A 25,409-nucleotide genomic window follows, 5' to 3' on the forward strand; every position below is an offset into this window, starting at 1 on the left:
CGTTCAGGCTATATAATGAGTGAGTTAGAGTTGTTTCCCCTAACTTGTTGATGTTAAACTGCACAATTTATTAATCTGACATTAAATAATAAATATGCTACGAAGCTATCTTAGACTCTTTCGGCCGTCCAAATAGCACCTCTAACAACGAGCTTGATACCTTCAGTTAATAATTTGTATGGAACCGCTTTCTCTGCATCATTCTCAATAGCTGTATCCAAATGTTCTAATTCATCATCCCGAAACTCACTAATTAACTTCTTCAAGGAAGCCAATTCGGGAGACACTTTCAATTCGGTCTCAACTTCACCTTGCTCTATTTGTTCACCATCCTTAAATATAGGTGTTCCAAATTGATTCATTAATATCCGTAACTGTTCGTTGTAGTGACCACCAATGACTGTTTCAACAGCAACTGTACAAGCCATTGCTGCCTCTTTGCTAATAAGAGCAGTACCCACACCCATAGCTACTGCACCTGCTTTCCAAAGTGGGGTCAATAATGATGGTCTAACTCGGCGTTCAGTTTGTAACCGGTTGAAAGTGTCGTGGTGGTGGATTTCTTGGTCCCACATATGCTGTATCAAATCTCTCAATTCGGGAGACTTTGAGGCAAGAACAAAATGTTGTCCCATATAAATGTAATTGGCACCAAGTTCACCTGCTTGGTCAACTCTAACAAGTCGTTCTAAATATGCTCTTTGAGCAGGGGAAAACTCTCCATAAGTGATGTTTGCGATTGGCTTATTCGATTCAGGTGTTCTATCAGATGACCCGGTAGTAAAGGATCTGGACTGTATCAACAGTCGAACGGTCCTTTTATTGGAACGAAAAATGCTGCTACGTATCATTTGTTCCTACCTACTGCTATTGTATGACAGCATGTAAGTACTGATTGTAATGCGTTACAACTGGTAGTTTTTTAGTTTCTTCCATTTTGTACCAATTACCGTTTCGGTAATCCAACTTGGTGGTTCGATTTTTGAAAATCGCACGGATCATTTCTTGGGTGCAAAAATGGCTACTACGGGGTACCAGCTTGGCATGGATCATTTTACCGTATATATTAAAAACAATAAGCACTTTTCTATGAACAATTTACGAGTTAAAAAAAAAGCTTCAGTTGACTCTGAAGGAACTGAATATCTTCAACATAGACAAGCCAACACTATATGGCATTTCTTGGGTATCCCTAGAACATGTAACTGGTTTATTATCATTATCAGGGATCTTTAAATGATTGAAATATTTATTGGGTACATTTTTCACCATTAGCCATTCCACTGGGAAAATGCCTTTATAACGTGTTTGTTCCACCCATATGTTACATGATTGGGAATAGTCAACTGAATCACGCATTTCAGCTATCCCACAGAACTGCCCGGAACCATTAACCAGGTAGAAAAGAAAAACTTTCCCGTTCTCTGTGAGAGAGTTGAAAACGTTATTCAATCGCTTATTTCCTAACTCTGTTGATGACCAGACCTTATTTCTGAAAGAAGCAAAGATATCTAAAAAATTGTTTGACTTAATAACAAAAAAACGTGACTCTGGTGGTACTGAGAAATGTTGACCATTTTGATCTCTGAAAGTCAACACATTGGATTTACTTAGTTCCGGGCCCATATACTTTGCAAATTCAAGTTTTTCGTCATCAAAAAGTAGAGGATCAAAAAATTGAAACTTTATTGGTAAAGTAGGTTGTGGATTATGAAGAACATAGTTTGAATCAACTTCAACGTCACAAACAGGGCTATGTGGTTCTACGATATGGAGTTTTGATTCCCACTCAGGAAAAAGTGAAACACTCCTTTGAGATTGAAAGTTTGAAGACCAAATATTTGTAGGAAAGAAAGGGGGTATATCTTCTTCATTATTGGTAACTGGTACATTGTATGCTATCAGTTGTTTATGCATTAATGTGCTTTTATTTGGATCATCCAAAGAGGGATTTTTGTTGACATCAATATCGCCAGATTCATTTATCATAGCAGCAAATATCTTCTTTAGATGTGACCCGCTGGAAAATTTATTAGACCCACCTGCAAACATCTGCATCCTTGGAAAGTACCTTTCGGTACCCAGAAATTCGTATTCTGGGTACGTAGAGGGCTCTCGTTTAGACGCGATCGGTGAGATAGTTGGAGTTGGAGAGTCATGGGAGGACCCACGAAATGATCCAAAGTGAATAGGTGATGAGTCTGTCATTAAGTACTCTTATATAAATATAAGAAAATTTTGTAAATGCTTACAAAAGAGAAAGAATAAAAAGCGGAAAAAAGAAGTAGGGGTGTTGGAAATTAGAACAGACCCATTATATTATGATCCTTATATATACTTTATTTGGGTGCAAAAATGAAAACTGTATATAAGAATACACATCCAGAGGAGAGGTTACAGGAGTTGATTGCATAACTAATACAAAATAAAGGTGGGGTTAAAAAATAATAACATTTAAGATAATAAGGCATAAGATAAGAAATGAGATTGCCTTTTAAGGGGTTCTTTATTTGATCTGCACCCTTTCGTGTTTACTGCACTCTATCCGTGATTGAAATTGGAAGCTGACTAGAGCTAACGTTTTTACTGTATTTTTTTAGGATACTTTTTTAACAAAAGCAGTAGAAACTACTATATGGTCAACTTTAAGTTAAAGAATTAACTAGCAATGAGTTTTGGAAGGAAGAGAGGGTGATTTATCAGTGAGTGACTTGGGTCAAATTGCAAGTGTTAAAATGATTCATACAGGTCCAGAAAATAGAACCAGTGAATATAACTGATTGCAGAACTATTATAACCTACCGTTTGTACCTACACATCTGTCCAAGTATCACTCATCCTTCAACTAGAATGCATATGAACAGGTCTATTTTAATGTTATAAATCTTCATATAGGAGAAATTTAGATGTTAGCTCTGGAAGGTAAATTTATGTACACTCCGTTCAAATTCAAGTTACATGAGTATAATTAAGCGGAATTATTTGTGGTGTTCATTACCTAACCGGTAATATAGCTGACGACCCTGACCAATTAACACCTCAAAATGTGTCCGTATTTCCGTTGTCCTTACTGCTTTTCACGACTATTTCTATTGTTTCCGAATTGCATATCTCAATTATCTGCAAGTGAAGATACACAGCACTTTATCCTTTGATATTTAAGTTTCACAGGGATACTGGACCTCGAGCTTATTAATTAAATAGACTTTGGAATTTTCCCTTTACAGCTGATGTTGATGTCTTCGTCCGTAAGCTTGTGCCTCATTACAATTTTAAGGTTCTGTGATTCCATCGTTTAATTTGGGGGGATATAAATAGGCTATTGTGGTTATCCTCTAATTGGAGGGGATTGACGTGCGTGAGGGTGCCATTATATGTAGAGGGGATAGTAAGCCACCCCCCTTAACAGAAGGTGGACGAAAGCGACCCTCACTATGGTCCTAAGAAAAAAATTGAGGTGAAATCACATCACTTTCAAATAATAATAATAAGGAGGTAGTTGTTATGTAGTGGGGCATTCTAGACATTAATTTATCCTGATCTGTTATTCTGGCTAAAGGCACATGAGTGTAAGGTGAGTAAACATTTGTGTCCTCACGCTGTAAAGTAATTTACCTAAGACACAGGAGAGGAGTCTTTACAATCTTTGATACAATCGGTGTCAAATATGATATACTACAGTATAGATTAGTATGAAGACTTTTTTTCAGTATACAATTAAATGCTGAGTTACGTTTAGATCCATATTTCGGAGAATCTTTAACCTTTTTTTAGCAATAAATTTTCAAATTAAAATAACATTGTAGGTGAAAGTTATGCAGTTCTCAACAATTTATAAGTACTTATCATCGATAGCTATCGATGGTAATATGTGAAGGGAGATAGACGGTTTGCAGGTTGAATTTCAACTATGACGTATTTTCCTGGTTTTTCTGTTTTCTATAAGTAACACAGACAATATTAAGTTTATCTAGGTCTTTTCCTGAACATAAAGTATATTCCAAAGAAAACTTTATAAAGATAAATGCGAGAATACATAGATAAATTAATTATTAGCGGAACTATAATTATAAGTTAACTGTATTCATCGTCTCAAGGTACTCACTTAAGTATTCAGAAAGGGATAATAACTTATGTGATGATTCCAGTTACAGGGTGAGACACGTTTGCAGCAATATTTGGTACTACAACTAATTTACCACAAATAGCATAGCTCAGTATTTACTACTTGTTCCATTCCAATCGTCTTTCAATTTTTAAAGCACCATCTTTTACTCACCCTCAACTCTACATGTATTCCGTATACCCCAATTCATGGTAGCTTGAATTGCATTCGGATAATTTCGTGCGACAATTTATACACAAAATTCATACTGTTACCTTACCTTTGTAACATCTGAAAGCAAGATCAAATAAGCCCTCATCTCTCTCACCCTAACACCATGTCGTACATAATTAGGCCAGAAGAGAATGAAACCCAGAAAGAGCGTGAAAAGAAACTAGCGTCCTTAAGTGAGGCGAAATTACCATCATCAGTTGCCAAGCTGAAGATCGATTTAAGTAGAGTTAACCTTAAGGTTATTATTCGAGAATGGCTTGATAATGAGTTGGAAACCCTTCTACCTGAGGATGATGACATTATGAAAAGTTATGTGGAAGAACTTTTAGAGAGTCAAACAGATGCCCTTTCTGGTGGTGAATTACATTTACAAGTTGCAGAGTTTCTTGGAGAAGAAGAAGCTGTTACCTTCATTATAAATCTCTGGAAGGTACTTGAAAGTGCTCTTAACGAGAAAGATGGAATTCCACAAGTAATAAAAGATAAACGCGAAGTGAAGGCCAGAACCCAATCCAAACTTACAACTACTTCAAAGTATGATGTTTCTCCCAAAGAACCTAAGCGAACAAACTACAACAGAAGTAAATACAATACTAATTCCAATTCCAATTCCGATCGAAACAATAAGAGCAGCACTCGTAAACCTCGACCTGATGATTCAAAACGCTCATATGATCATGAGCGTTATCGTAGTGATCGAGAGCGTGAAAGCGAGAACTCAAGATACCGTCAATCCAATGTCGGCAGTACTTATCGATCCAGATCAAATAAACACTAACAATAAACTGTTGTTAGTGTCACCGCACCTCCACCGGACGAAATTTCAAAATTAAAATCACTGGTAAACCAGTTAAGGAATCCCATGACAGCAACTTTCGACGAAGTGAAATCTCTAAGCTGGTAGTTTCATCTTTTAGTTTGTGTTGCATTAGATCTTATCCGTTACATTAGATAACCTATCAAGAAGACCAACCGTGGTAGTGCGAGAACCACATATTGCAATCAAGTTAGGGGAAGAAAAAAAGGGAGAAAATAGTGACGAAACCATTCTATGTCGACATTTACGTTTCAAAGACATAGACTTTACAATTGCTAACTATATAGTTCAAACTGAAACTTGCAACACTGATCCGCTAAATTTAGAGTTTCAATTTTATACTTTTCAGCTTATTCAATCGAGGACGACATATTTGAAATTGCCGAATTGATTGGCATTTAGATTCCTCGTATAAATTATTACATTGAGTTAACATAAAGATTTTACAATAAAGAACCTTCATACAAGTGACATGTCTGAAGGAGAACATCATCACCACCATCACCATCACCATGGTGAAAAGAGCGCAGAACCTGGGGTGAATCCTGCTAACAGAATTGGGAAATACCAAATCCTTAAGACTCTTGGGGAGGGATCCTTTGGGAAGGTCAAATTGGCTCAACATGTTGTAACCAACCAAAAGGTGGCCTTGAAGATCATCAATAGAAAAACATTAGCCAAGTCTGACATGCAGGGCCGTGTTGAAAGAGAAATTAGTTATTTACGATTGTTAAGACATCCTCATATCATTAAATTGTACGACGTAATCAAGTCCCGAGATGAAATTATTATGGTTATCGAATTTGCAGGAAAGGAATTGTTTGACTATATTGTTCAAAGAGGTAAAATGCCCGAAGACGAGGCTCGCCGTTTCTTCCAACAGATTATTGCGGCTGTTGAGTACTGCCATAGACATAAGATTGTTCATAGAGATTTGAAGCCTGAAAATTTGTTGTTAGATGATCAATTAAACGTCAAAATTGCAGATTTCGGTTTATCTAATATTATGACAGATGGTAATTTCTTGAAAACTAGTTGTGGTTCCCCCAACTATGCTGCCCCAGAAGTTATTAGTGGTAAATTATATGCTGGTCCTGAAGTTGACGTTTGGTCTTCAGGTGTTATATTATACGTTATGTTATGCGGTAGATTACCTTTTGATGATGAGTTTATCCCTGCATTATTTAAAAAGATTTCCAATGGTGTTTACACATTACCAAACTACTTATCACTGGGTGCTAAGAATCTTTTAACCCGAATGCTTGTTGTGAATCCATTGAATAGAATAACAATTCATGAGATAATGGAAGATGATTGGTTTAAGAAAGATATGCCAGATTATTTGTTACCCCCAGATTTATCTCAATCCAAGCACCAAAAGATTGAAGTCAATGATGATGTTATGCTGGCATTGTCTTTAACTATGGGTTATGATAAAGATGAGATCTTAAATGTCATTGAAAAGTGGAATGATGATCCAAATCAACAACAACAACAGAATGAAATTTTGGATGCATACTTATTAATGAAGGAAAACCATTCCTTAGTAAAAGATATGAAGCAAAACAAGATTGATAAAATGGAGAATTTCTTATCGCAATCGCCACCTCCATATCATAGTGGCTCGCCATCTCCTTCAGCTGCTAGCTTTGGAAACAATGCACCTCAGGCTACTTCCAGTGCCCCTGGAGTTCAGCAATCCTTAACTTACCAAACATTAGCAACTGTGCCAGATTTGTCAACTTTACCCAATTCTACAATTGCCATTCTTCCATCATCCCTTCCTTCCATTCACCGTGCTTACATGACTGAAACCCAAGCTCAAAAGGGTTTAACTGATGATATAGCATCTCGGATACCACCTGTTTCCAACAAGAAACTGAAAACCAGATGGCATTTTGGTATACGGTCAAGATCTTATCCTTTGGATGTTATGGGTGAAATTTACCGTGCATTGAAGAATTTAGGAGCTGAATGGGCTAAACCTACTGAAGAAGAATTATGGACCATTAGAGTAAGATGGAAGTATCAAAGTAAAGATTGCCATGAAAATGCTCCTAATCTTATGAAGATGCAAATCCAATTATTTCAATTAGAACCCAACAATTATTTAGTTGATTTCAAATTTGATGGTTGGGAACTGGTAGTGGAATCACCTGCAGCTCCTAAACAGGATGTTGATGAAATGAGCTCGTTTTCTGCTTACCCATTTTTGCATATGGCTACACGGTTGATTATGGAGTTGGCTGTAAATAGTCAGAATGGTTAGACGAAGTCAATTATACTTAATGAGAGACAGAAGTGTAATTACGATAGATTAAGACGAAGTTATTTCAAATATATAGTCGTTACAGTTTTACATTTTGAACGCAAGGGTCTTGAGATGATAAGTTATAATTGAAGATGTATTGGATCGGTTTCTACGAGGAGTAAGTAATACGATATAGGAAGTAGATTCGTGATTCGTTTTTCTGTGTCCAGGAAGGTAGCTCAGTCCTTTTCATACACATGTTTGCGGAATCCTCGGTAAAACCTCGGAAATACAGCAAGCAATAATATAGAACCTGGAATGTGGTTAAAATTGAGTTTCCGCAAAGAGATTGATGATAATATAATGGGACAAGCATTACAACACTTGAAATGCTAACAAGTTGTATCCTTGGGATGGTCACGTCCAAGGTATTGGTAACCTCTATGAAACAGGTGTTCCAGACTCAATTATCAATTTTACCTCTTTGAGCGTAATAATAAATAATAAAACCTCGCGCTACCGAATTACCATACACTCCTGATAATAAGCCTACTCGTTAGTGAATCTCGACATGCACGTAATAGTTGCATTGTAACGGTAACCCATATAATTTTTTTACTCTTCTCTTCTTTCTTTTCTAACGACATCAGTAACGTAACCACAACACTACGAACATCCCACTATATATATATTCATTTTCCTGACTTCCATTTCAAGCATTTGAGAAGATCATCATCTAAGGAACTGGACCTTGAAAAGTAGAAGTTTGCAACCATAAAGATCTTACATTTGACAATTCTAAGTGAAGTCATAATTTGGTTCTTCGTTTAATTGTTGTGGGTAAAAGAATATTGCTCTTTAACAACAACTGATACAAAGAGCATTAGGTGTCCATTCGTTTTCCATTGCCATACCAAATCAATACCCAACTCTATCAGAGATTTTCTAACCTTACCTGCACATTGATAGAGAAGAGGGACATCCGGTATTTTACCCTCATATATTGGCAGTACACTATTGAACCTTTCTTAACCCTGACGTTTAAGTTAAAGGAAAGTTTGTATTGATACCAATAAGAGAAAGAGTTACTTCAAAAGCATTCCTGATATTCTTTGCTCTGTGTGTTTAGTGCTTTGCCGCGCGACCGTTATTGGAGATAAAACGATAGAGTTATATTGAAGTTAGGGACATAATTGCTTCTTTCCAATTGTTAACATATAATTTCCATTACAAAATGATTACCATAGATTTAACGGACTTAGAGTCGACTATAGAATCGGAGAAATCAATAAAACTCAACGAAGCCATAAAGCAAATATTCAAATCCAAAAGAAGCACAATCATAACCGGCGCTGGAATATCATGTAATGCCGGCATTCCTGATTTCAGAAGTAGTGATGGGTTATATAACTTGGTTAAACAAAAGTATCCTTCCAAATCTATCACCAAGGGCCAAGATTTGTTTGATATAAGTTTATTCCGGGATGAGATATCTTTGGCATTATTTTGCCAATTTATGGAATCCTTATATCTGTCCAGCTTATTAGCACATCCTACTGAGACTCATAAATTCATAAAAACATTAAAGGAGAAGAACAAACTTTTACGTTGTTATACGCAAAATATTGATTCAATCGAGAAATTGCTTCATTTAAATGTGGGTATTGATTTACAAGATATAACTGAGAAGCATTTTACAAAGGGTTGGAAAAGTCTAGATGTTGTCCAATTACATGGAAATTTGCACAAATTATCATGCACCCAATGTTATAGTTCATTCGATTGGAATGTAAAGTATCAAAAGCAATTGGGAGCCGGTTCAAACCCACAATGTAATGCATGTCTTGATAAGTACCAGGAAAGATTATATCTGGGAAAGAGGCTTACAGGGAATATTGGAATGCTTCGACCTGACATCGTTTTATATGGTGAACACCATCCACAATCAGAATTAATTCTGCAAGGGTTGAATCTTGATTTGCGACTGAAACCTGATTTATTGCTTATAATGGGCACATCACTTAAAGTTGATGGAGTTAAGAAATTAGTGAAATCACTTAGCCATTCAATTCATCAACGTGGTGGGAAGGTTATATTTGTGAATAAAACTCCATTAGCCAAGGCCACTTGGGATTCACATATTGATTACGAAATATTGAGCGATTGTGATGATTTCGTTCGCATCCTTAAACGTGACATCCCTGATCTCTTTTTAACCCAAGAACAATTAGATTCTAAGAAGCTTAAGAACAATCAAAAGTCTGCTGATTATATCAAGCTTGAGCCAGAATGTTTACGTATAAAATCTGAAGGCATAAAATCTGAAAGTTTAGCTCCAGAGGCATTAACACCTCCTTCTACACCAAGTAAGAAGAATCTGATATCTCAACAGTCCTATATAAAGCTGCTGAAACCATCTTTAAACCGAAAGGCAACTAAGAAATTGAAGTTTGAACTACCTTCACCATTTGCGTCGTTTACAGAAGATACAGAATCTACTGGTCCATCTGAAGCGTCTTCTCCTGACACTACTGTTGTGAAGTTAGAACCCGAACAGCCTTGCTATGTAATAAAGAAGGAAGAAACCACTTCTTTTGAATCTCGCAAGAGATCACTTGAGCTGACCTGTGCCTTTGAGTCAAAGAGACGTATTCGCATACATTCATAGTCATTTCTTCACATATAACCCAACATTTAATGCCAACATTTAACGAAGCACAATTACTCTTTGTAAACTATTTATATATATCGATGATAATTAGTTTCAAACTGGAGTTAGTACTTGGCATTAGAAAAACTTTTGTTCTGCTAGGCCAAAGCGAATTCACTTAACCGAAATTAATAACCGCTACTACAGGAATTAAAACTACCAGTGAAAATAACAAGTATTAGTTATACCGATTAAAAAACTTGACTATCTGGTTTATATTGGATATAAATAGGCATTTCAATAGAGATCCTTGAGTTTCGTGCCCTTAATTGCACTAGCACTTAATTTATTTAGCAGGCTGTCTGTTTTGGTTTCGGTGTTTCCTGGGGAAAATTTCAGCCCCTATACAAAGTACAACGTCATAACTTCAAACCTACCTACTCCCAAAACTATAAGTGACCCATTGACAATTCAGGGTTATATAGGCTGGACAGAGATTAGCTAATTCCAATGGAGCTGGTATCCAACTTCTTAGAGAAGGTACTCACCAGCGAGAGTCTGACTCCCCAAGCGACGGATTCTGGTTCTCATGCGATGTATGCTCCTTCGGCATCTACAGCTAGTGGAAGAGCTAACCCTACAACAAGTGCAGAACATCCAATAACAGAGAACATGGATTCATATCGTAAGAAGAATGAGAGTGGACTTCTTAGAGCGAGAAGGAAAGCTGCAGAGTTGGATTTCATGTCATATTTCATGACTTCGAAGCAATCAGGAGCTGATGGTAATGGATCAAGTACTAGTATTAGAAACTCAGTGTTTATGGATAAACTTTTGGAGAAGATGATTGATATGATTGTACCCATAGACACTAAAGCAACCACTTCAGAATTGAATCAAATCAAATTTAGAATAGACATGCAGAAACAAAGACCTCCATTATCTGTCAATACTCTAAGTACTAATACGGTTAATTTGAATGCTCGTCTCAGTTTCCCCTTTTTAATGATTGACTATACTTATAGGTTTTTCAATTGGTCTCAACCTTCATTTACATTTGGAATGTTATTATTAATCACTATTTTGGTACTTAATCCAGTTTACTTATCAATATTACCTCCTTTTATTATCATCAACAATGTTTTGGTACCATATTATTTACACATACATTCTCCTGATCCAGCAGCTCAGGATAAAAATGGAAGTTTTCAATTGGACCCTACTGAAGAGTCACTTAATTCATGGGATTATCCTAAACCATTACCTGAATTATCGCGTGAATTTGTTTTAAATTTAACAGACATTCAAAACCATCAAGTTCTTTACATTCAAACTTGGGACGCCTGGGTATGGTTTACTAAAGAATATTTATATTGGAAGGATGATCAACTATCGAGTTTTATTCTTTTGTCAATATTTTCTATTATTATTATCAATTGTTGTACCTTGCCAGTTATTATTTCATTATTATGGAATCGTCTTTGGATCTTAAAAGGGTTTATTATATTCAGCGTATGGACTGTATCAATTTTGGCTAATCCTGGATATCGCAATATCATTCTTGATTATCTTTATCATGAGGAAACTCGATTGAAATGGCTAAATTACTCAAATAAACTCGAAGACTACGCCAATAAAGTGTTGACACATACAGAAGTTGACGATACTCCCGTTTATAAAGTGGTGGAAATATATGAGTTACAATGTTTAAGTTCAAACAAAGTATGGGAACGATTGGGATTCACGGATTGTATGTACACCATCAATAACCCTATTCGAAAACAAGGTCTCAATTTAACATATAAAGAAAAGGAAGAAGACGGGCAACAACCCAACAACAACAACAATAATAATAATAATAATCTGAAAAGTTCAAGAATAATTAAGAAATTATCATTAAAGGATGTTCTTCCACCAACAAATTGGGTATTTGTTGAGAACCAATGGAAATTGGACCTTTTCGTGAGCAATTGGGTTGCCAGGAATTTGGTTGGAGATGTAACCTTCATTGATGAAGATGAGAAATGGGCATATGATTTCAACGATGAGACTGGTGATATATTTAGACGTAGAAGATGGGTTCGGCATGTACGCCGAGAAACCGAGGCCGACAGGAAAGCAAAAGATATCAAATCTGATAAGGATACAGAAGAAATTGGAACTGAAAAGTTTAGTGATTATTTAATTTAGTTTATAGAGACCCTATTTCATGAATTCCATTAAATTAAGAGAATTGATCCGATCTTTATCCTTTTCATTCTTTTTCTTATTTGCCAAAAGATTACTCAAACTATTTTGTTTTCGTTTTTTCTGTCTTTCTCTTGATTTTGAATTGGTTTCAACTTTGCCTGGTGGAGTCCATTTTGCTTTGAAAAGAGGAGGAGTAGTAGTACTAGTAGCGGTATTGGCTATCGGTTCCTTAATGGGTACTGATTCATTTATCAAGCTCTCATCTATATTATCATGTTTATGACACATCAAACAAGAATATACTAAGGATCTAGTTGCTTTTTTCTTCGTTTTCATACGATGCTTGACTATATTAATTCCTTTCTTAGAGCCATATCGGATGGACACCAGCGTTGTAAGACCGGGAATAGAAACTACCCCGCAGTGTATACATACACGTCGATTTACACTGGGGGGTAAATTTATATGTTTTTCTGATAGAAACCGAGTTAATTTTGTACTTAACATGGGGGTCACAGGAGAGATTGGCTTGGAATGAACTAAATTCCATAGGTGTAGTGCTGTTGCCTGGTTATTATTCATGATGAAATTATAAAGATAATTATGGTATGATCGGGAGTTATCACTAGTCCAAAATGACAAGTGTAGTTAGGCAGTAAGGAAAGTGCTTGTCAACTGCTGCCAGTGGAATTGTGGTTAAATCGTAAGTACATCACCCAGTGAGTATTAAGATGGCCCAAAAGTCGTGGGTCTGTGCAAACATTTTAGATACATTACGTAGTACCATTACGTATTCAACGTACCACCAAGCTTTTACGACCAGAATACCGCAGGTTAATCTTTAAAAATCATCACACATATTCCTATAGATAATAATTCACACAATATTCCATTGCCAATACGGAGGGGAAGCGAATACCTCTAACTTACTTTAAGAAACTGTATCAGTTGACCTCGCTAAGATTTCTTGATTCAATCCCTACACCTCAAGTAAATATTAAAGAAACAATAAAATTATATATTGCAGACAACAATTTCCACCAAGCATAAAATTCAGAATAGGAGTAGTTATACCCCAGAATACAATAGAGGTTAATATTGAACAATTACATTTAGGTATATATTGCGATAGCCTGCAGAGAAAGCTGTCATTATGGCTGATAGAGAGATTTGAACCCGTGATCGGTTTCGTTTTTCAAACCACAGCAACCCCGAGTTCGGTATGAAGTGGGAGTGTGCGCAAGAGCCAATAAGAAGCCTAGAATTATTCAGCAATAGGTGTTTTCATTCTATAATAGTGTTTGCAACACGAGGAATGTTACAGGCTATAATTAACCTACAGACTCAGAAGGTAGATAATCTAGAGCAATAAATTTGCCATACCCAAGTTTGGAAACTTCCTTTATATATTTTGTTGTTTCAGCAATTTATTAACGACATTGTCTTGAGTATCACAGTTTTTAACAGGGCATAGTCATAAGTTATACCATAATACGAGATCTTATCAAACACTATCATTGTTTTAAAATCTAAATACTATCAAAACCGGAACATTATTTCATTCTAATGGTGATATACCTTCAAAAAATGATACTGCCAACTAAATTCAATCGACTAGTGATACCGCAGTGTGATAATTCCCACAAGGTGCTTAAAACATGTATAAGGTGTCGTCAACATAAAACCAAATGTGACGCAGTATCTAGATCTCCCTTACCATGTTCCCATTGTTCCAAGAAGAAATTAAGTTGTACTTTAGATATAATATCCAAGAATACCGATCGGTCAAATGAACTTATAGAGAGATTGACTGGAGAAGTCAGAGAATTAAAAGATACCCTTGATAAAGTTATAAACAGAAAAAATGAAACCATTAGTAAATTAATTCAAGCTAGTCAGCAAGTTAGTACTACAAATCAATTATCACAACCAGGAGGCAATGCCCATCAACAACGTCAATATACTCAAGAATTAGAATCAAGGACCACTATAGCAGCACCCTTAACAATCCCCTTTTCTATGCCAACTCCTGAAAGTTCTGTGGCCTCTCCCCCAGATGTGGATGAAATTCTGAAATGTTTAAATTCGCCTGCGTTAAGTAGTTCTTCCTTGATACCGATGACTCAAACCAATTTCCACTTTACTAGAGATGAATCTGATTTTTGTATCACATCAAATGTCAATGAAAAGCCAGTTTACATTACTTTAAAGGAAGCCCAATTTCATTTTGAAAACTACTATTTGAAGTATACTCGATTTTTACCCATATTACCTGATTCTTTCTTTTCCAATATTGATTTGATTAAAATGAATAAAGAGAATCTGCTTTTATTTTGGTCAATTATTGTAACCTCACTTTTGAATCAAAAAAAATCAAAAACATACTTTACATTAGCCAATCATGTCAAATCTTTAGTGGTGGAAAATTGTTGGATGAGGACTCCCAGATCTGTTTATGCCATTGCATCTTTATTGATATTAACTACTTGGCCATTACCATTAGGAAAGAATGATAATTTCCGAGAAAACTTATCTATAAAGTATATTTCATTGATGAAATCACTTGCATTACAATTTGGATTACATAAATTGGAATTTATCAATGAATTTAGTCATAAGACTAACGTTAACATTTCAAATGAAGTTTCCATGAATAATTTAATAAGAGAACGGATCTACAAGTTTATCAATATTAATTCCAATTATTGGTTAATATATTTGGGATTATCGAATATCAATTATAATGGGTTTCAATGTGATTATATCATCAATAAATCAAATACTGATATTCTAACCCCTACCAATAATGATGATCATTATATAAACTCATTATTGAAGGTGTCACTGGTTCAAACAAGACTAAATGAAAATTTAAGCGACCTTGTCAAACAAAAGGGTAACACACATGCTAAAAGTATCAATTTGAATATGTTTGACCATATTATAGAAGATCTCCATACAGTGTTGGAATCAAATATTATCAACAACGATGCAAGTTCTACAAATAACAATAATCTTATCAAATTGGGAATCGAATACTCAAAATTACAACTTTATGTCTACTCGATGTCAAATGATTACGAAATGTCTGTTTACGGCTTCAAACAAAAAATGTATCAAGCTTTAAATACTTGTACCACTATTTTGGATTTATTCGAACTAGAATTTATCAACAACAATAAGAACAACGATACCACCAACACCCCGTGGTTAAAGAATTTCAATCAACTACCAATCCATTACAGGTTTATATTGGAATTGGTAAGTCTAATATTGATTAGAATTTATAAATCACCAATCTTAAATCAAGTTGATGATTACTTAATGGTTAAGCAACAGTTCAATCGTTGTTATAGCATCATTAATACCAATAATGAGGATTCACAATGGAATCAATTGAATGCTAAGTTATTAAAGCTATTGGCCTTGGTGGATAAGTTACCCAACCAAAGCATACTTGCTACATATGACGTTTTGAATAACCATATACCAGGGCAGAATTCATTTTTCCTTATACGATTGATGAAGAATCATCTTTTAGCTAGTTTGAGCTATGAACTCATTTGGTTAGTGTACGACTTTCAAGAGGAACGGAAAGGAACTACCTCAAAATCAATGGACTGGAAACTTTATGGACTTGATAATTTACAAGTAAAGGAATTCTTACTTACAAATGAGTCTATATTTATTGATATTGAGTAATAGAATATAATGGCGGATATTTTTTAAAATATAATCATGAAGAGTCATGCCATGAATCATGTAGTGATTTTTTGGTAACCAATAGTGTCGAAGTAATATAGGCCATAATTAACACAAGAATGGTTATGGCTAACTTGTTCTTATCAAAGCTTGAACCTAAAACATCCCATGAACGTGAGGGTTGAGCAATGGTGCAAAACATGTTGTAGCTATTGATATAGCAAACAACACTTGTAGATTCCAAATTAGTATCCTTCGTCAATATAGTACCATTTTTATCAACAAATACCTTAAACTTATGATTGAGAATTTGTTTGGTGTTTCTAGGAACAACGGGTTCATATTGAAGTGGTCTGAAATCACTCATCATGTCTTCCTTAGTTAATTGTCTTCCCACAACTCTTCTACTATTCAAAACCCATTTCGGAAATTCAACCAATGCTCCATTTTCAGTAAGAGCAATCACCGATTTCAATGTAATTCCATGTTTGGTGACAGTAGATTTCAATTTAATAATTCTATCAGGGTAAGTATACGCTTGCTGAGAAACATTGGTGATTTTAAGATCTCTATCAAATGCAGAGACTTGTTCCACGGCAGCTCCTCCCAAGTTTTTGTAATTATCAAAAAGATCTAAAACAGTTATTCTTTGTTCGAATCGAGGCTCAAACACAAAATAAGTATAGATAATCCAGTTATCATCCATAAGAACTTCAATTGAATCAACATCAAGAACTTCTTTGGGATCATGCTTGAAGGTGTACAATATCTCACCCTTGACACCATCCAATAAATAGAACGTGATTATACCTTCTTCATTAGAGGTAATCACTGAAACAGTGTTAGGATATAAATACTTGTACAAGACAGATTTATCATGTAACACAACACCTATTGAAGAAGTAGTTGATTCTTCGGGTTTCCCAATGTGCTTGATGATTTTCTCATTGCTTGAACCAAACGACCATGTTGGAATAAACTTACCTTTAGTTGAAATGTAGGCTTGCAATTTAACATTGTCTTCATTGGTAATAACTATTTGATCACCAGCAAAATCAAAGGGACCATATCTTGTGAATTCCTTACCATTTCTTAAAACCCAAGTATCTCTACCAGCCTCAATTGCTTTCAATTTAATGGCATCGGTATAACCGTACTGGGTGAATCGAGCAGGTCCAAATCTCAGTCCATCATGGAGATTGAATCTATGTACATGTTGTTCCAATGTAACCACCACATCGTCGTTAGCAATGAACATACCAAGTAATTGGGAGTCAGATGCTGTGCAAAATTTTTCTGTAGTCCATTCTTTGGAACCATCCTTAGTGTTCATGGCAACGACTCGGCATGAGTTCAGATCAAAGAATAACACAAGTTTATCAAAACCAAAATCAATTTCAGGAAAAAGTCCAGAATCGTCATTAGTTGGCAATCTATGATCAACAATTACAGATGTAGCCAATTTACCAATGGCAGATAAATGCCTTTTAGTTCTTGCAAGCCAATTGACAAAAATGGAGCTACTCTCTGTGGCAAGTAATGCCAGCTCAAGTGATTCAGTGGCCACATTAGGCTTGTCAACTATTAATATACTCTTTGGATCAACAGTAACCTTGAAAATAGCACGAAGCTCTTGTCGACCAGTTGACCAGTTGATGGTTTCCAAAAACAAATTGGAGTCCTCGATAGATGAAGTTAACACCGTATTTTCAGAGGAAAGAATAATACTCTTTTCAAATTTCTGAGATGAACCTATATTGAACTCTTTAATTGTGTCGGACAGAGCATTAGCCAAGTAATCTGTTAAAACTAAAATCTTCAGGTTTGAGGGACTCAAGTCAACAACCAAGATTTCATTAACATCATTAGAGATAGCATGAACACCTGAAATAGGTGCTATTTCTTCTTTGGTGTATACGACATCAGCAGTATTATCATCATTAATCTTATAAAACAAAAGCTTGGAACCATCGATATCAACGATATCATTAGTAGTCACAATTGTAGGATTAAGGAACTGATGACTGATTTCCGTAAGCGTCCCGTCGGTAGAAATTCTAAATACATGATTGTTCCCTGCAACAATTGCCGATTTGCCAACATTAATCACTCCAGGAACATGGCCAACTGGTAATACAGAATCAGTAATCTTAAATATATGGCCGGAATCCAACACAATGTAGTCAATTGCATTCACGGTGAGAAATCTAGGAGAACTTGAGGGGTCCAACTTTTCATAGTGGTTGAGATCAATAGATCTAACAGTTCCATCATCATTAACAACTAAAAGGTTACCATCATCAGTGGCAGCATAAACATTTCCTCCGGGAGCACTCCCTACCCAATTGATTTTACCAATTGATTTATCATTTGAAATCAATGATCCATCATCCAAACCAATGACAGCCAAGGAAAGAGATGGTCCGTAGACAAAAACTTCATTGGTGGCGACATGAAATTTGAGCAGCAGTAAGTCCAGCAGCTGAAATTGACGTAAATCAACTGCCCAGACAAGTTCCGAGTCAATTGTCATTTCAGGAGATTCCCCTATAACCTTCCGGCGAGTCAAAATACCTTCTCCTTCGAGAGAAACAAATTCATTGCTGGCAATAAACTCGGTCTCAAGAAACCCTGGGGTTAAGTACTTGACAAAATCTCGAACAAAGGCAGTACCAATGTCTACTGCGGAGACAAGCGATGCCAAAAGGACCACAAGCGTAATCAACTTGTGACTATGCATCTTAGTAAAGTTCTACCACAGAGAGTATGTAGGTAGCAGAAAACAATTCCTTGGCCAACGTGGGGGGAAATTTTAATAGATAGTGGAGAATCAATACAGCAAAGGTCAAATTTCAGGCATACACGAGTTTAATCATCTACAAGGGGTTACCCGACCACATTGTATATGGAGGTGAAAATTTGATACAATCTTCATTTGAAATTATACTGTTTAGTGTTCCTTGTCGGACCATATATCATCAATACACGAAACTACATATATCATATGGAAAACATGTAGCACCATACTGTTTATATAGTTTGGTCGCATAAACTTAAGTTGGCCGATACTGGTTAGCATTACTAACCAATCTCGTTTGTGAGAGCCATCGGTTTCAATGTGTCACTATGCGTAGAGAAACCCATTCGTTCCTATGGTTGGCTAAATATGCATTCAAACTAGAAGAATATAATTGATCAATAGATGCTGAAACAAAAATGAAGGGTCCTTGTTGTTGGTGATTGCTTGTTCGTTTTGAACCAGTGACCAAACACACACAAGTCTTATTCATTGTCAGTACTCGACATGCAAGTTTGTTATCAGATTTATTTTTGCAGTTTTTGCATAGTGTCTATTCTGGCTACTTTTGGATGTTTTCTATCGATTCCCCTTGTTTTGAGGGTTTTTCTTTCTATTTTACAATGCTGTCAACTCATATTGTCTAGACAAGTGCTTCATTAAAACGATATTTCACACTTTGTCTGTTATTAAGTAGGAATGTACATTTCTTCTATTAGGATATAATCTCTTGCATAATTTCGTCATCTTCATTTAGCTCAGGTTTACTCTTAGATTGACCTCCTCCTGATCTCCATAACCAAAGAGCTTCCACTGCATAGTTTCTTACGGAGAGATTTTTTGTCTTTGATTCGTCTGCAGCTTCTTCAAGGGTATCTATGATACGAAGTTGTTGAATTAAATCCCACATTAGCTTCTCAAACTTGGAGTTCATCTCGCTCACATTAGCATTATATTCATCATTTTCATTATTTTCATCATCATCTGTTACAGGAACAATATTATATTTGTGCTTACCCAACTTGTGTAAGATTCTTCCCAATATTAAAAAACTAATACATCTTTGACCAGGAAACAGAGACCTTCCCAAATGAGCTAACTCACTAAGAGTATATCCTGCTTGTTGGGGGTTTTCACCGTGGTGATGAAGTCCTAAATGAGTAGGTATTTCTTTCTGTTCCAGAGGAGTGGATTCATCAACCAACTCAACCAAGTTACCTTTGAAATCATATCTCATATCCAGAATCGATTCGTAGGTTGTAGAGGTTTGTGTGGGAGTTTGCTGCGTCATCCAAGAGAGTTTTTCTGTTTCCTTTGGTAAATCAGGGAAATATTTGGTATGTAATTTATCAAAGAAACCAGGATCATCTTCATCCATATCATCAAGAGATTTTGGTTTAGGAAAATGCACTGTGACTTCATCCTTCAAATCTTCTTCATCATGCACCAATTGATAATCTTTATGTGCAATCTCGCCGTCTTCTCCAACGTCTGCTGCTTCAGGGATCAACTCGTTTATATCATCCACATCTTGCCATTCAGTTTGACTAATTATTTGAGTATTCGGATCATCTCTTAGTTCATCTATAACATCTTCAGACTCTGCGAATTTAACTATTTTATTTGATTTGACTTTAGGTTCGTCCTCAATTCCAAGTGCTTTATTGACGTCGTTTTTATCCAATTGTGTTAAATCTTTCCAACCATCTTCTGTACGAGTATTTCCTATCCATTCATTATATCCCTCAGCATGTTTGTGTTGATGTTCAATGTCTTGGTCATGCTCATCTGTCTCACGATGTATACGTTTTTCTGTTCTCATGAGTAAACTCTGAACTAGTTTGGGATCTAAGTTCTGAAGTAATTCTTCTCGTTCTCTTGCAATTTCCTCCAGTGTCATCAGTGAAAGCTTCTTCATGTTTTCCTCATGTATTCTTTCAGCCTCAGAAACTGGTTCATTAGGAGTTACCTTCTTAGATGCCTGAGCTCTGAATCGCGATGGAGACTTCTTCTTATTGAAGATATTCCGTCTTGCAGGGAAACCAGATGGCTCTGGCATCACAGGAACTGTAGGCTCTATAGCCTCATGTTCTACAATATCACCAATCAAATCCATAGTGTACTATAGTATGAGAAAATAGTATAGTTTGATCAAAGTACTGTTGGGTTTTTTCTATGATCTCACTAATGCGAACCTTATACCAATTGGGTATACAATAGTGCCAGTTCAAATGGCACTATACAATTACAATGTGAACTCAAAATTATACATTACCTTGTACTCTTACTCTGCATAACCCCGTATGCTAGACGTTTTTCGGTTATGTCTGAAATTATCAAATACTTATTGCATCAGCTGTCAGCAGCGACAGACTGAATTGAGGTTGATTATCAGATTCTGGCTTTGCCAGCCTTATGCCTAATCCCAAGTACTGTGGAATATAACATTCCTTCCGTTCCACTCTTCCTCTTAAATATTCATTAAAAGTAGAATTGAATTTCGGCCTAATTCTACTGTAGAATTTCGCGTCGGATTCATCTGGTGCCTTCACAAACGAATCATGTAGTCTCCATGATGCGAGTAACGGCAAGTCAACTAATGGAATAAAATACATGAAAAGGGCCATCAAGTACTTTGAATTAGAATAGAATTGAGTTTCTTCGTTTTCTTTGTGATGACTGTTTTCGTTGAAGATTAAGTTGATAAGATTTCGTTTCCATCCTAATGAATACGCATTATCGAAAACAGTAAACTCAACGACCAATCTAAAGTCTTCATGAGCTATACTAACAAACCTTTGCCCGGAAGACCAGTTCGGAGGTCGTTTTTGCCTTTTCAAAAACCATGCTTGAACTGGGTTCAATTTGCTTTCACCTTTATTGTAAGCTTCAAGTGCTTTGAATCTTTTGAATCTTCCTTGACTTAAATCTTCAATAGTAGTAAGATCCTTGCGCACGTAAACAGTATGTTGAGCCAATAAAGCACCAGCAAACCACACCCATAAAAAAGAAATAGGAATCATGGCAATAATATTCCCGTTATGGTTGAATTTAAGATAATATGCCGATATTATCAATGAAATGGTACACAGATAAAGCACACACTCAATAAACTTGATGAAATAAAGATAATTGCGTTGGCCAATAACAGTACCTATCCATATGCAAAAATGATCAAATTTGAGAATGCACTGTTTCATAGCACTCAGATGTGCAGCTCTAGGAACCTTAATAGATTGACATTCTGAACAGTATAAGGGGAATCCATAAATATCACATACAAATACTTGCGGAAGGTCCCCTCCAATCATATCTGAGAACATGGGTATCTTAGGGACCCTTCCTGGACCACGAACAAATATCAAAACCCAATATATTAATGCTGATATATCAAATAACCCTATTAATATCCAACACACTATGGCTACAGCTTTGGAATGATGCTGATAAATCTCTTGAAAACAGACAACATACATTGTACCATAAACACAGTAGCCCAATAGTATTATAATTGCTGGCGGTACAATCCTTTTGAAAGTCCTTACATAATTCATCTCACGGTATATGGACCATCCCTACGTAAAGAAGAGGCCTGCAAACTGTTTACTTGATGGCTTGCACAGCCTTTCACATCAGCGGGATCAACAGAGGTGATACACAAAAGTTAGTTTTGATTACTTAAGCATTGGTTTGTAAGTACCGCTACCAATTTATAAATCTAATGGTAGCGTTTCATTTTAGATTATATATTCTTACACTTTGACTTCTTAAGTGATCCATACGTTCAGGTATAAGAGAGTTCCAATTCAGACTGACAACTAGCAGCAATGACAGAAGTGATTCTGGAAGACCGCTCGCGGGACATGTGTCCTATTTGTAAGACAGATAAGTATTTGTCACCCAATATGAACTTTCTTATTAATCCAGAATGTTATCATAAAATGTGTGAATCATGTGTGGATCGGATCTTTTCTCTAGGACCTGCTCCATGTCCCTATCCTGGTTGTGGGAAGATATTGAGAAAGAATCGGTTTAAACAGCAGGTATTTGACGATTTGCAGATTGAACGAGAGATTGATATACGTAAAAAGGTATTAAGTGTGCATAATAAACTTCAAGAAGATTTCGACCTGATTTCTGAGCATAATAAATACTTGGAAATGATAGAAAACCTTGTTTATGGAATAAGTAGTGGAGATAATGCTCATGATCTTGAAATTGAGTTGGCCAAATTTGAGCAAGAGAATAAAGTTCAGATTTTGGAACGTAACATGAGAGAATCTGAAAGGTCAAATGATATGGCCAAATTCCAAGATGCAATGGAAAGACTTAGACAAGAAAAGCTTAAGATTGAAAGAAAGATGGAATTGGAAGATGAAGAATTTACTAAGCAACAAAAGCAAGAATTATTAAATAAACTTGCCCACAGTAGCTTGAATTCAGATGAATTGATTCAACAACAAATGAATCAGGCATTAAAGAGAAAATCACAGCGGAAGAAAATATTACAAGAACTTCAAAGTGAAATGGAAGATAAATTACGAACCTCCTTCTCTTCAGCAAAGGAAGAAGCTCCTAAAACCCCATTCACTCCATTTAAAGGTGATCGTGACTTACATAAATTATACAGGCTTCTTCCTATACCGATGGATATCGATACATTGATGGCCGGTAATAGTGATCCAGACAGTTACTCTGACGCTAACTTGACGCTGTTAGCAAAAAATAAGGAATATTTGGCTGCGGGATGGAGGCTTCATACTGCAGTTGAAAGGGTAATGGACGAGACGTTTATGGGTTTGGGTTGCATAGTTGATAAGGAAAAAAGTATATCAATACATTAGAATAGAATGTAGAATATGCATTTAATGATATCCTTTACTTTACTAAGAAATTGTAATCTACACGGTATTTGACGAAACAAATTCGTCAAAGTCATCATCATCATCTTCATCATCATCATCATCATCATCATCATCATTATCATCACCATCAATATTGTTAATGTTACCATTAGTATGATTACCTTCAACTTCCAGAATAACACCCGAATGTATAACGCTCGAGTTGGTTGTTGTTTTCAAAGAACTTGGTGTCGCCTTTGTTGACAGAAGGACACCCAGATTAGTTGATGGTGGTGAGAATGCTAATGCCTTCATATTCCATGTCGGTGTCCGGGGAGTAAGGCAAGTTGATTGCGGGACCTGTGGAACATCTGCTTTTGAATGTATAATCGTATCATCACCCGCAGAATCATCCTCATCAAGATTTTTTGTATCATTGTTTGGCTTATTATTTCCTTCATTCAAAATATCAGTTCTTTTTAACGGGCTATTCTTCTTCAGAGAACGCGACACTGGTGTGGTCGGAGGCGATTCCAGAGTTCCATCGTTTGCTTCAAAAGATGATGCTAATTTTGGCTTTGGTGAAATACTTTCTTTCGATTCTGTGGCACCCCATGTAAGCAATGAGAACCTATTACTATTTGGAGATGCAGTTGGTTTGAATGCCTCACCAATAGAATGCGTATCATCATTGAATTCACTTTTATCAGTAGGCGGAGTTGAAAACCCGAAAAGGGTACCAAAGAATCCTGGTTTGGATGTCTCATTGGTATTATAAAATTTCTCTTCGTATTCTTCTTCCCTCTTTTTAAGTCGAAGAAGGTGTAGTTCATGATCTTTCCTCTTTCTCTCGGAGATCTGCTTCGACATTTCTTCCATATGATGCTCTTTTATATCTTGAATACGTTCCTGTAAAAGTCTACTGGCTTCTTGATCCACCATTTTATGCAATCTATTTGTTATGGACTCTTTTGAAGCAACCAAATTTAGTCCCTTAGGGAGCTTTTCAGGATCTTGTGTACCAGAAGAACTCCCTTCAGATGATGGTTTAGTCAATGAAGAATTCAATTTTAATGTCAGAGCTACCGAGTTCTTATTGGTATTAGAGTATGGGACTGTGGAATCCCCTGAAGACCAAGCAAACAAAGCACTTCTAGTGGTATTCTTAGATTCTGGTTTGGTTTTTGATTTAGCGGAATCTTCTTCTTCACCACGCCTGCGCAGCCAAGTTTCGAAAACTCTTACTTGAATTTTTTGTATGGCAGAATTATGCCATCGTACAACAACTTTACCATCATTGTGTTCATTTTCCACAAACTGTCTATTATAACTTTGAAATGCGTTATAGTATTTATTTGCATTAGGTGCTTCATAAAGTAACTGCTCCGCATGTTTAGGAGCAACCATTGACTTTTCAAATGGTAAGCGTGTGGTTTCGAAAACTGGGTAAAGTGTTTCTAGAATGCTATCAGCTTCCGACATAATTCATTCGGCACAGTTGTATCTGTGAATGCAAGGGCCTAAGTTGTGTAGTATGATTTGTAGATACAATAATATTAGAAGTCTCGCAAGTCACGTGCACATTATCATGTGATCTATTTTAATGATTTAGCAGTGCTTGGTATTGATGATTTGCATTAGTAAATTGGCTTGCACGTTGAAATAGTAAATTATCTTGAGCTACTCATTTATTTTATTTTAATTGAGTAGAATTCTGTTTCCTGCTATTGCACTCGATATTATAAGTATTGGAGTCAAGATCAAATTCGATAAAGTTAACGCGAAATCAATTACCATATTGGAATTCTGTCTCATCACT

At 36.0% G+C, this 25,409-nt stretch overlaps 11 protein-coding genes across 11 annotated transcripts; 6 read left to right on the forward strand and 5 right to left on the reverse strand.

Moving 5' to 3' along the window:
• Positions 1-110: 110 nt before the first annotated feature.
• Positions 111-2,058, reverse strand: KQ657_000138 (uncharacterized protein; the record flags this gene model as incomplete). The annotated part of the gene is made up of 2 exons (XM_043190994.1): positions 111-794; positions 1,129-2,058. 2 exons carry the CDS (start codon positions 2,056-2,058, stop codon positions 111-113), a joined length of 1,614 nt encoding a protein of 537 aa, XP_043051671.1.
• Positions 2,059-4,442: 2,384 nt separating this feature from the next.
• On the forward strand, positions 4,443-5,117 carry KQ657_000139 (uncharacterized protein; the record flags this gene model as incomplete). The annotated part of the gene is made up of 1 exon (XM_043190995.1): positions 4,443-5,117. One exon carries the CDS (start codon positions 4,443-4,445, stop codon positions 5,115-5,117), a length of 675 nt encoding a protein of 224 aa, XP_043051672.1.
• A 511-nt stretch (positions 5,118-5,628) lies between these two features.
• Positions 5,629-7,425, forward strand: SNF1 (AMP-activated serine/threonine-protein kinase catalytic subunit; the record flags this gene model as incomplete). Its single annotated transcript, XM_043190996.1, has 1 exon — positions 5,629-7,425. One exon carries the CDS (start codon positions 5,629-5,631, stop codon positions 7,423-7,425), a length of 1,797 nt encoding a protein of 598 aa, XP_043051673.1.
• A 1,216-nt stretch (positions 7,426-8,641) lies between these two features.
• On the forward strand, positions 8,642-10,075 carry HST3 (NAD-dependent histone deacetylase; the record flags this gene model as incomplete). The annotated part of the gene is made up of 1 exon (XM_043190997.1): positions 8,642-10,075. The coding sequence occupies one exon, from the start codon at positions 8,642-8,644 to the stop codon at positions 10,073-10,075; it is 1,434 nt and encodes a 477-aa protein (XP_043051674.1).
• A 492-nt stretch (positions 10,076-10,567) lies between these two features.
• Positions 10,568-12,247, forward strand: KQ657_000142 (uncharacterized protein; the record flags this gene model as incomplete). The annotated part of the gene is made up of 1 exon (XM_043190998.1): positions 10,568-12,247. One exon carries the CDS (start codon positions 10,568-10,570, stop codon positions 12,245-12,247), a length of 1,680 nt encoding a protein of 559 aa, XP_043051675.1.
• A 1,658-nt stretch (positions 12,248-13,905) lies between these two features.
• Positions 13,906-15,949, forward strand: SEF2 (Sef2p; the record flags this gene model as incomplete). Its single annotated transcript, XM_043190999.1, has 2 exons — positions 13,906-13,914; positions 14,021-15,949. The coding sequence occupies 2 exons, from the start codon at positions 13,906-13,908 to the stop codon at positions 15,947-15,949; spliced, it is 1,938 nt and encodes a 645-aa protein (XP_043051676.1).
• A 34-nt stretch (positions 15,950-15,983) lies between these two features.
• Positions 15,984-18,689, reverse strand: KQ657_000144 (uncharacterized protein; the record flags this gene model as incomplete). Its single annotated transcript, XM_043191000.1, has 1 exon — positions 15,984-18,689. One exon carries the CDS (start codon positions 18,687-18,689, stop codon positions 15,984-15,986), a length of 2,706 nt encoding a protein of 901 aa, XP_043051677.1.
• A 772-nt stretch (positions 18,690-19,461) lies between these two features.
• On the reverse strand, positions 19,462-21,041 carry KQ657_000145 (uncharacterized protein; the record flags this gene model as incomplete). The annotated part of the gene is made up of 3 exons (XM_043191001.1): positions 19,462-20,868; positions 20,996-21,003; positions 21,035-21,041. 3 exons carry the CDS (start codon positions 21,039-21,041, stop codon positions 19,462-19,464), a joined length of 1,422 nt encoding a protein of 473 aa, XP_043051678.1.
• A 41-nt stretch (positions 21,042-21,082) lies between these two features.
• PFA5 (palmitoyltransferase) lies at positions 21,083-21,769 on the reverse strand (the record flags this gene model as incomplete). The annotated part of the gene is made up of 1 exon (XM_043191002.1): positions 21,083-21,769. The coding sequence occupies one exon, from the start codon at positions 21,767-21,769 to the stop codon at positions 21,083-21,085; it is 687 nt and encodes a 228-aa protein (XP_043051679.1).
• Positions 21,770-22,573: 804 nt separating this feature from the next.
• On the forward strand, positions 22,574-23,590 carry TFB3 (TFIIH/NER complex subunit; the record flags this gene model as incomplete). The annotated part of the gene is made up of 1 exon (XM_043191003.1): positions 22,574-23,590. One exon carries the CDS (start codon positions 22,574-22,576, stop codon positions 23,588-23,590), a length of 1,017 nt encoding a protein of 338 aa, XP_043051680.1.
• A 57-nt stretch (positions 23,591-23,647) lies between these two features.
• On the reverse strand, positions 23,648-25,278 carry KQ657_000148 (uncharacterized protein; the record flags this gene model as incomplete). Its single annotated transcript, XM_043191004.1, has 2 exons — positions 23,648-25,047; positions 25,275-25,278. The coding sequence occupies 2 exons, from the start codon at positions 25,276-25,278 to the stop codon at positions 23,648-23,650; spliced, it is 1,404 nt and encodes a 467-aa protein (XP_043051681.1).
• Positions 25,279-25,409: the final 131 nt, after the last annotated feature.

The sequence above is a fragment of the Scheffersomyces spartinae genome (genome assembly GCF_019049425.1).
Source record: "Scheffersomyces spartinae strain ARV_011 chromosome Unknown scaffold_1, whole genome shotgun sequence".
NCBI classification, from domain to species: domain Eukaryota; kingdom Fungi; phylum Ascomycota; class Pichiomycetes; order Serinales; family Debaryomycetaceae; genus Lizanozyma; species Lizanozyma spartinae.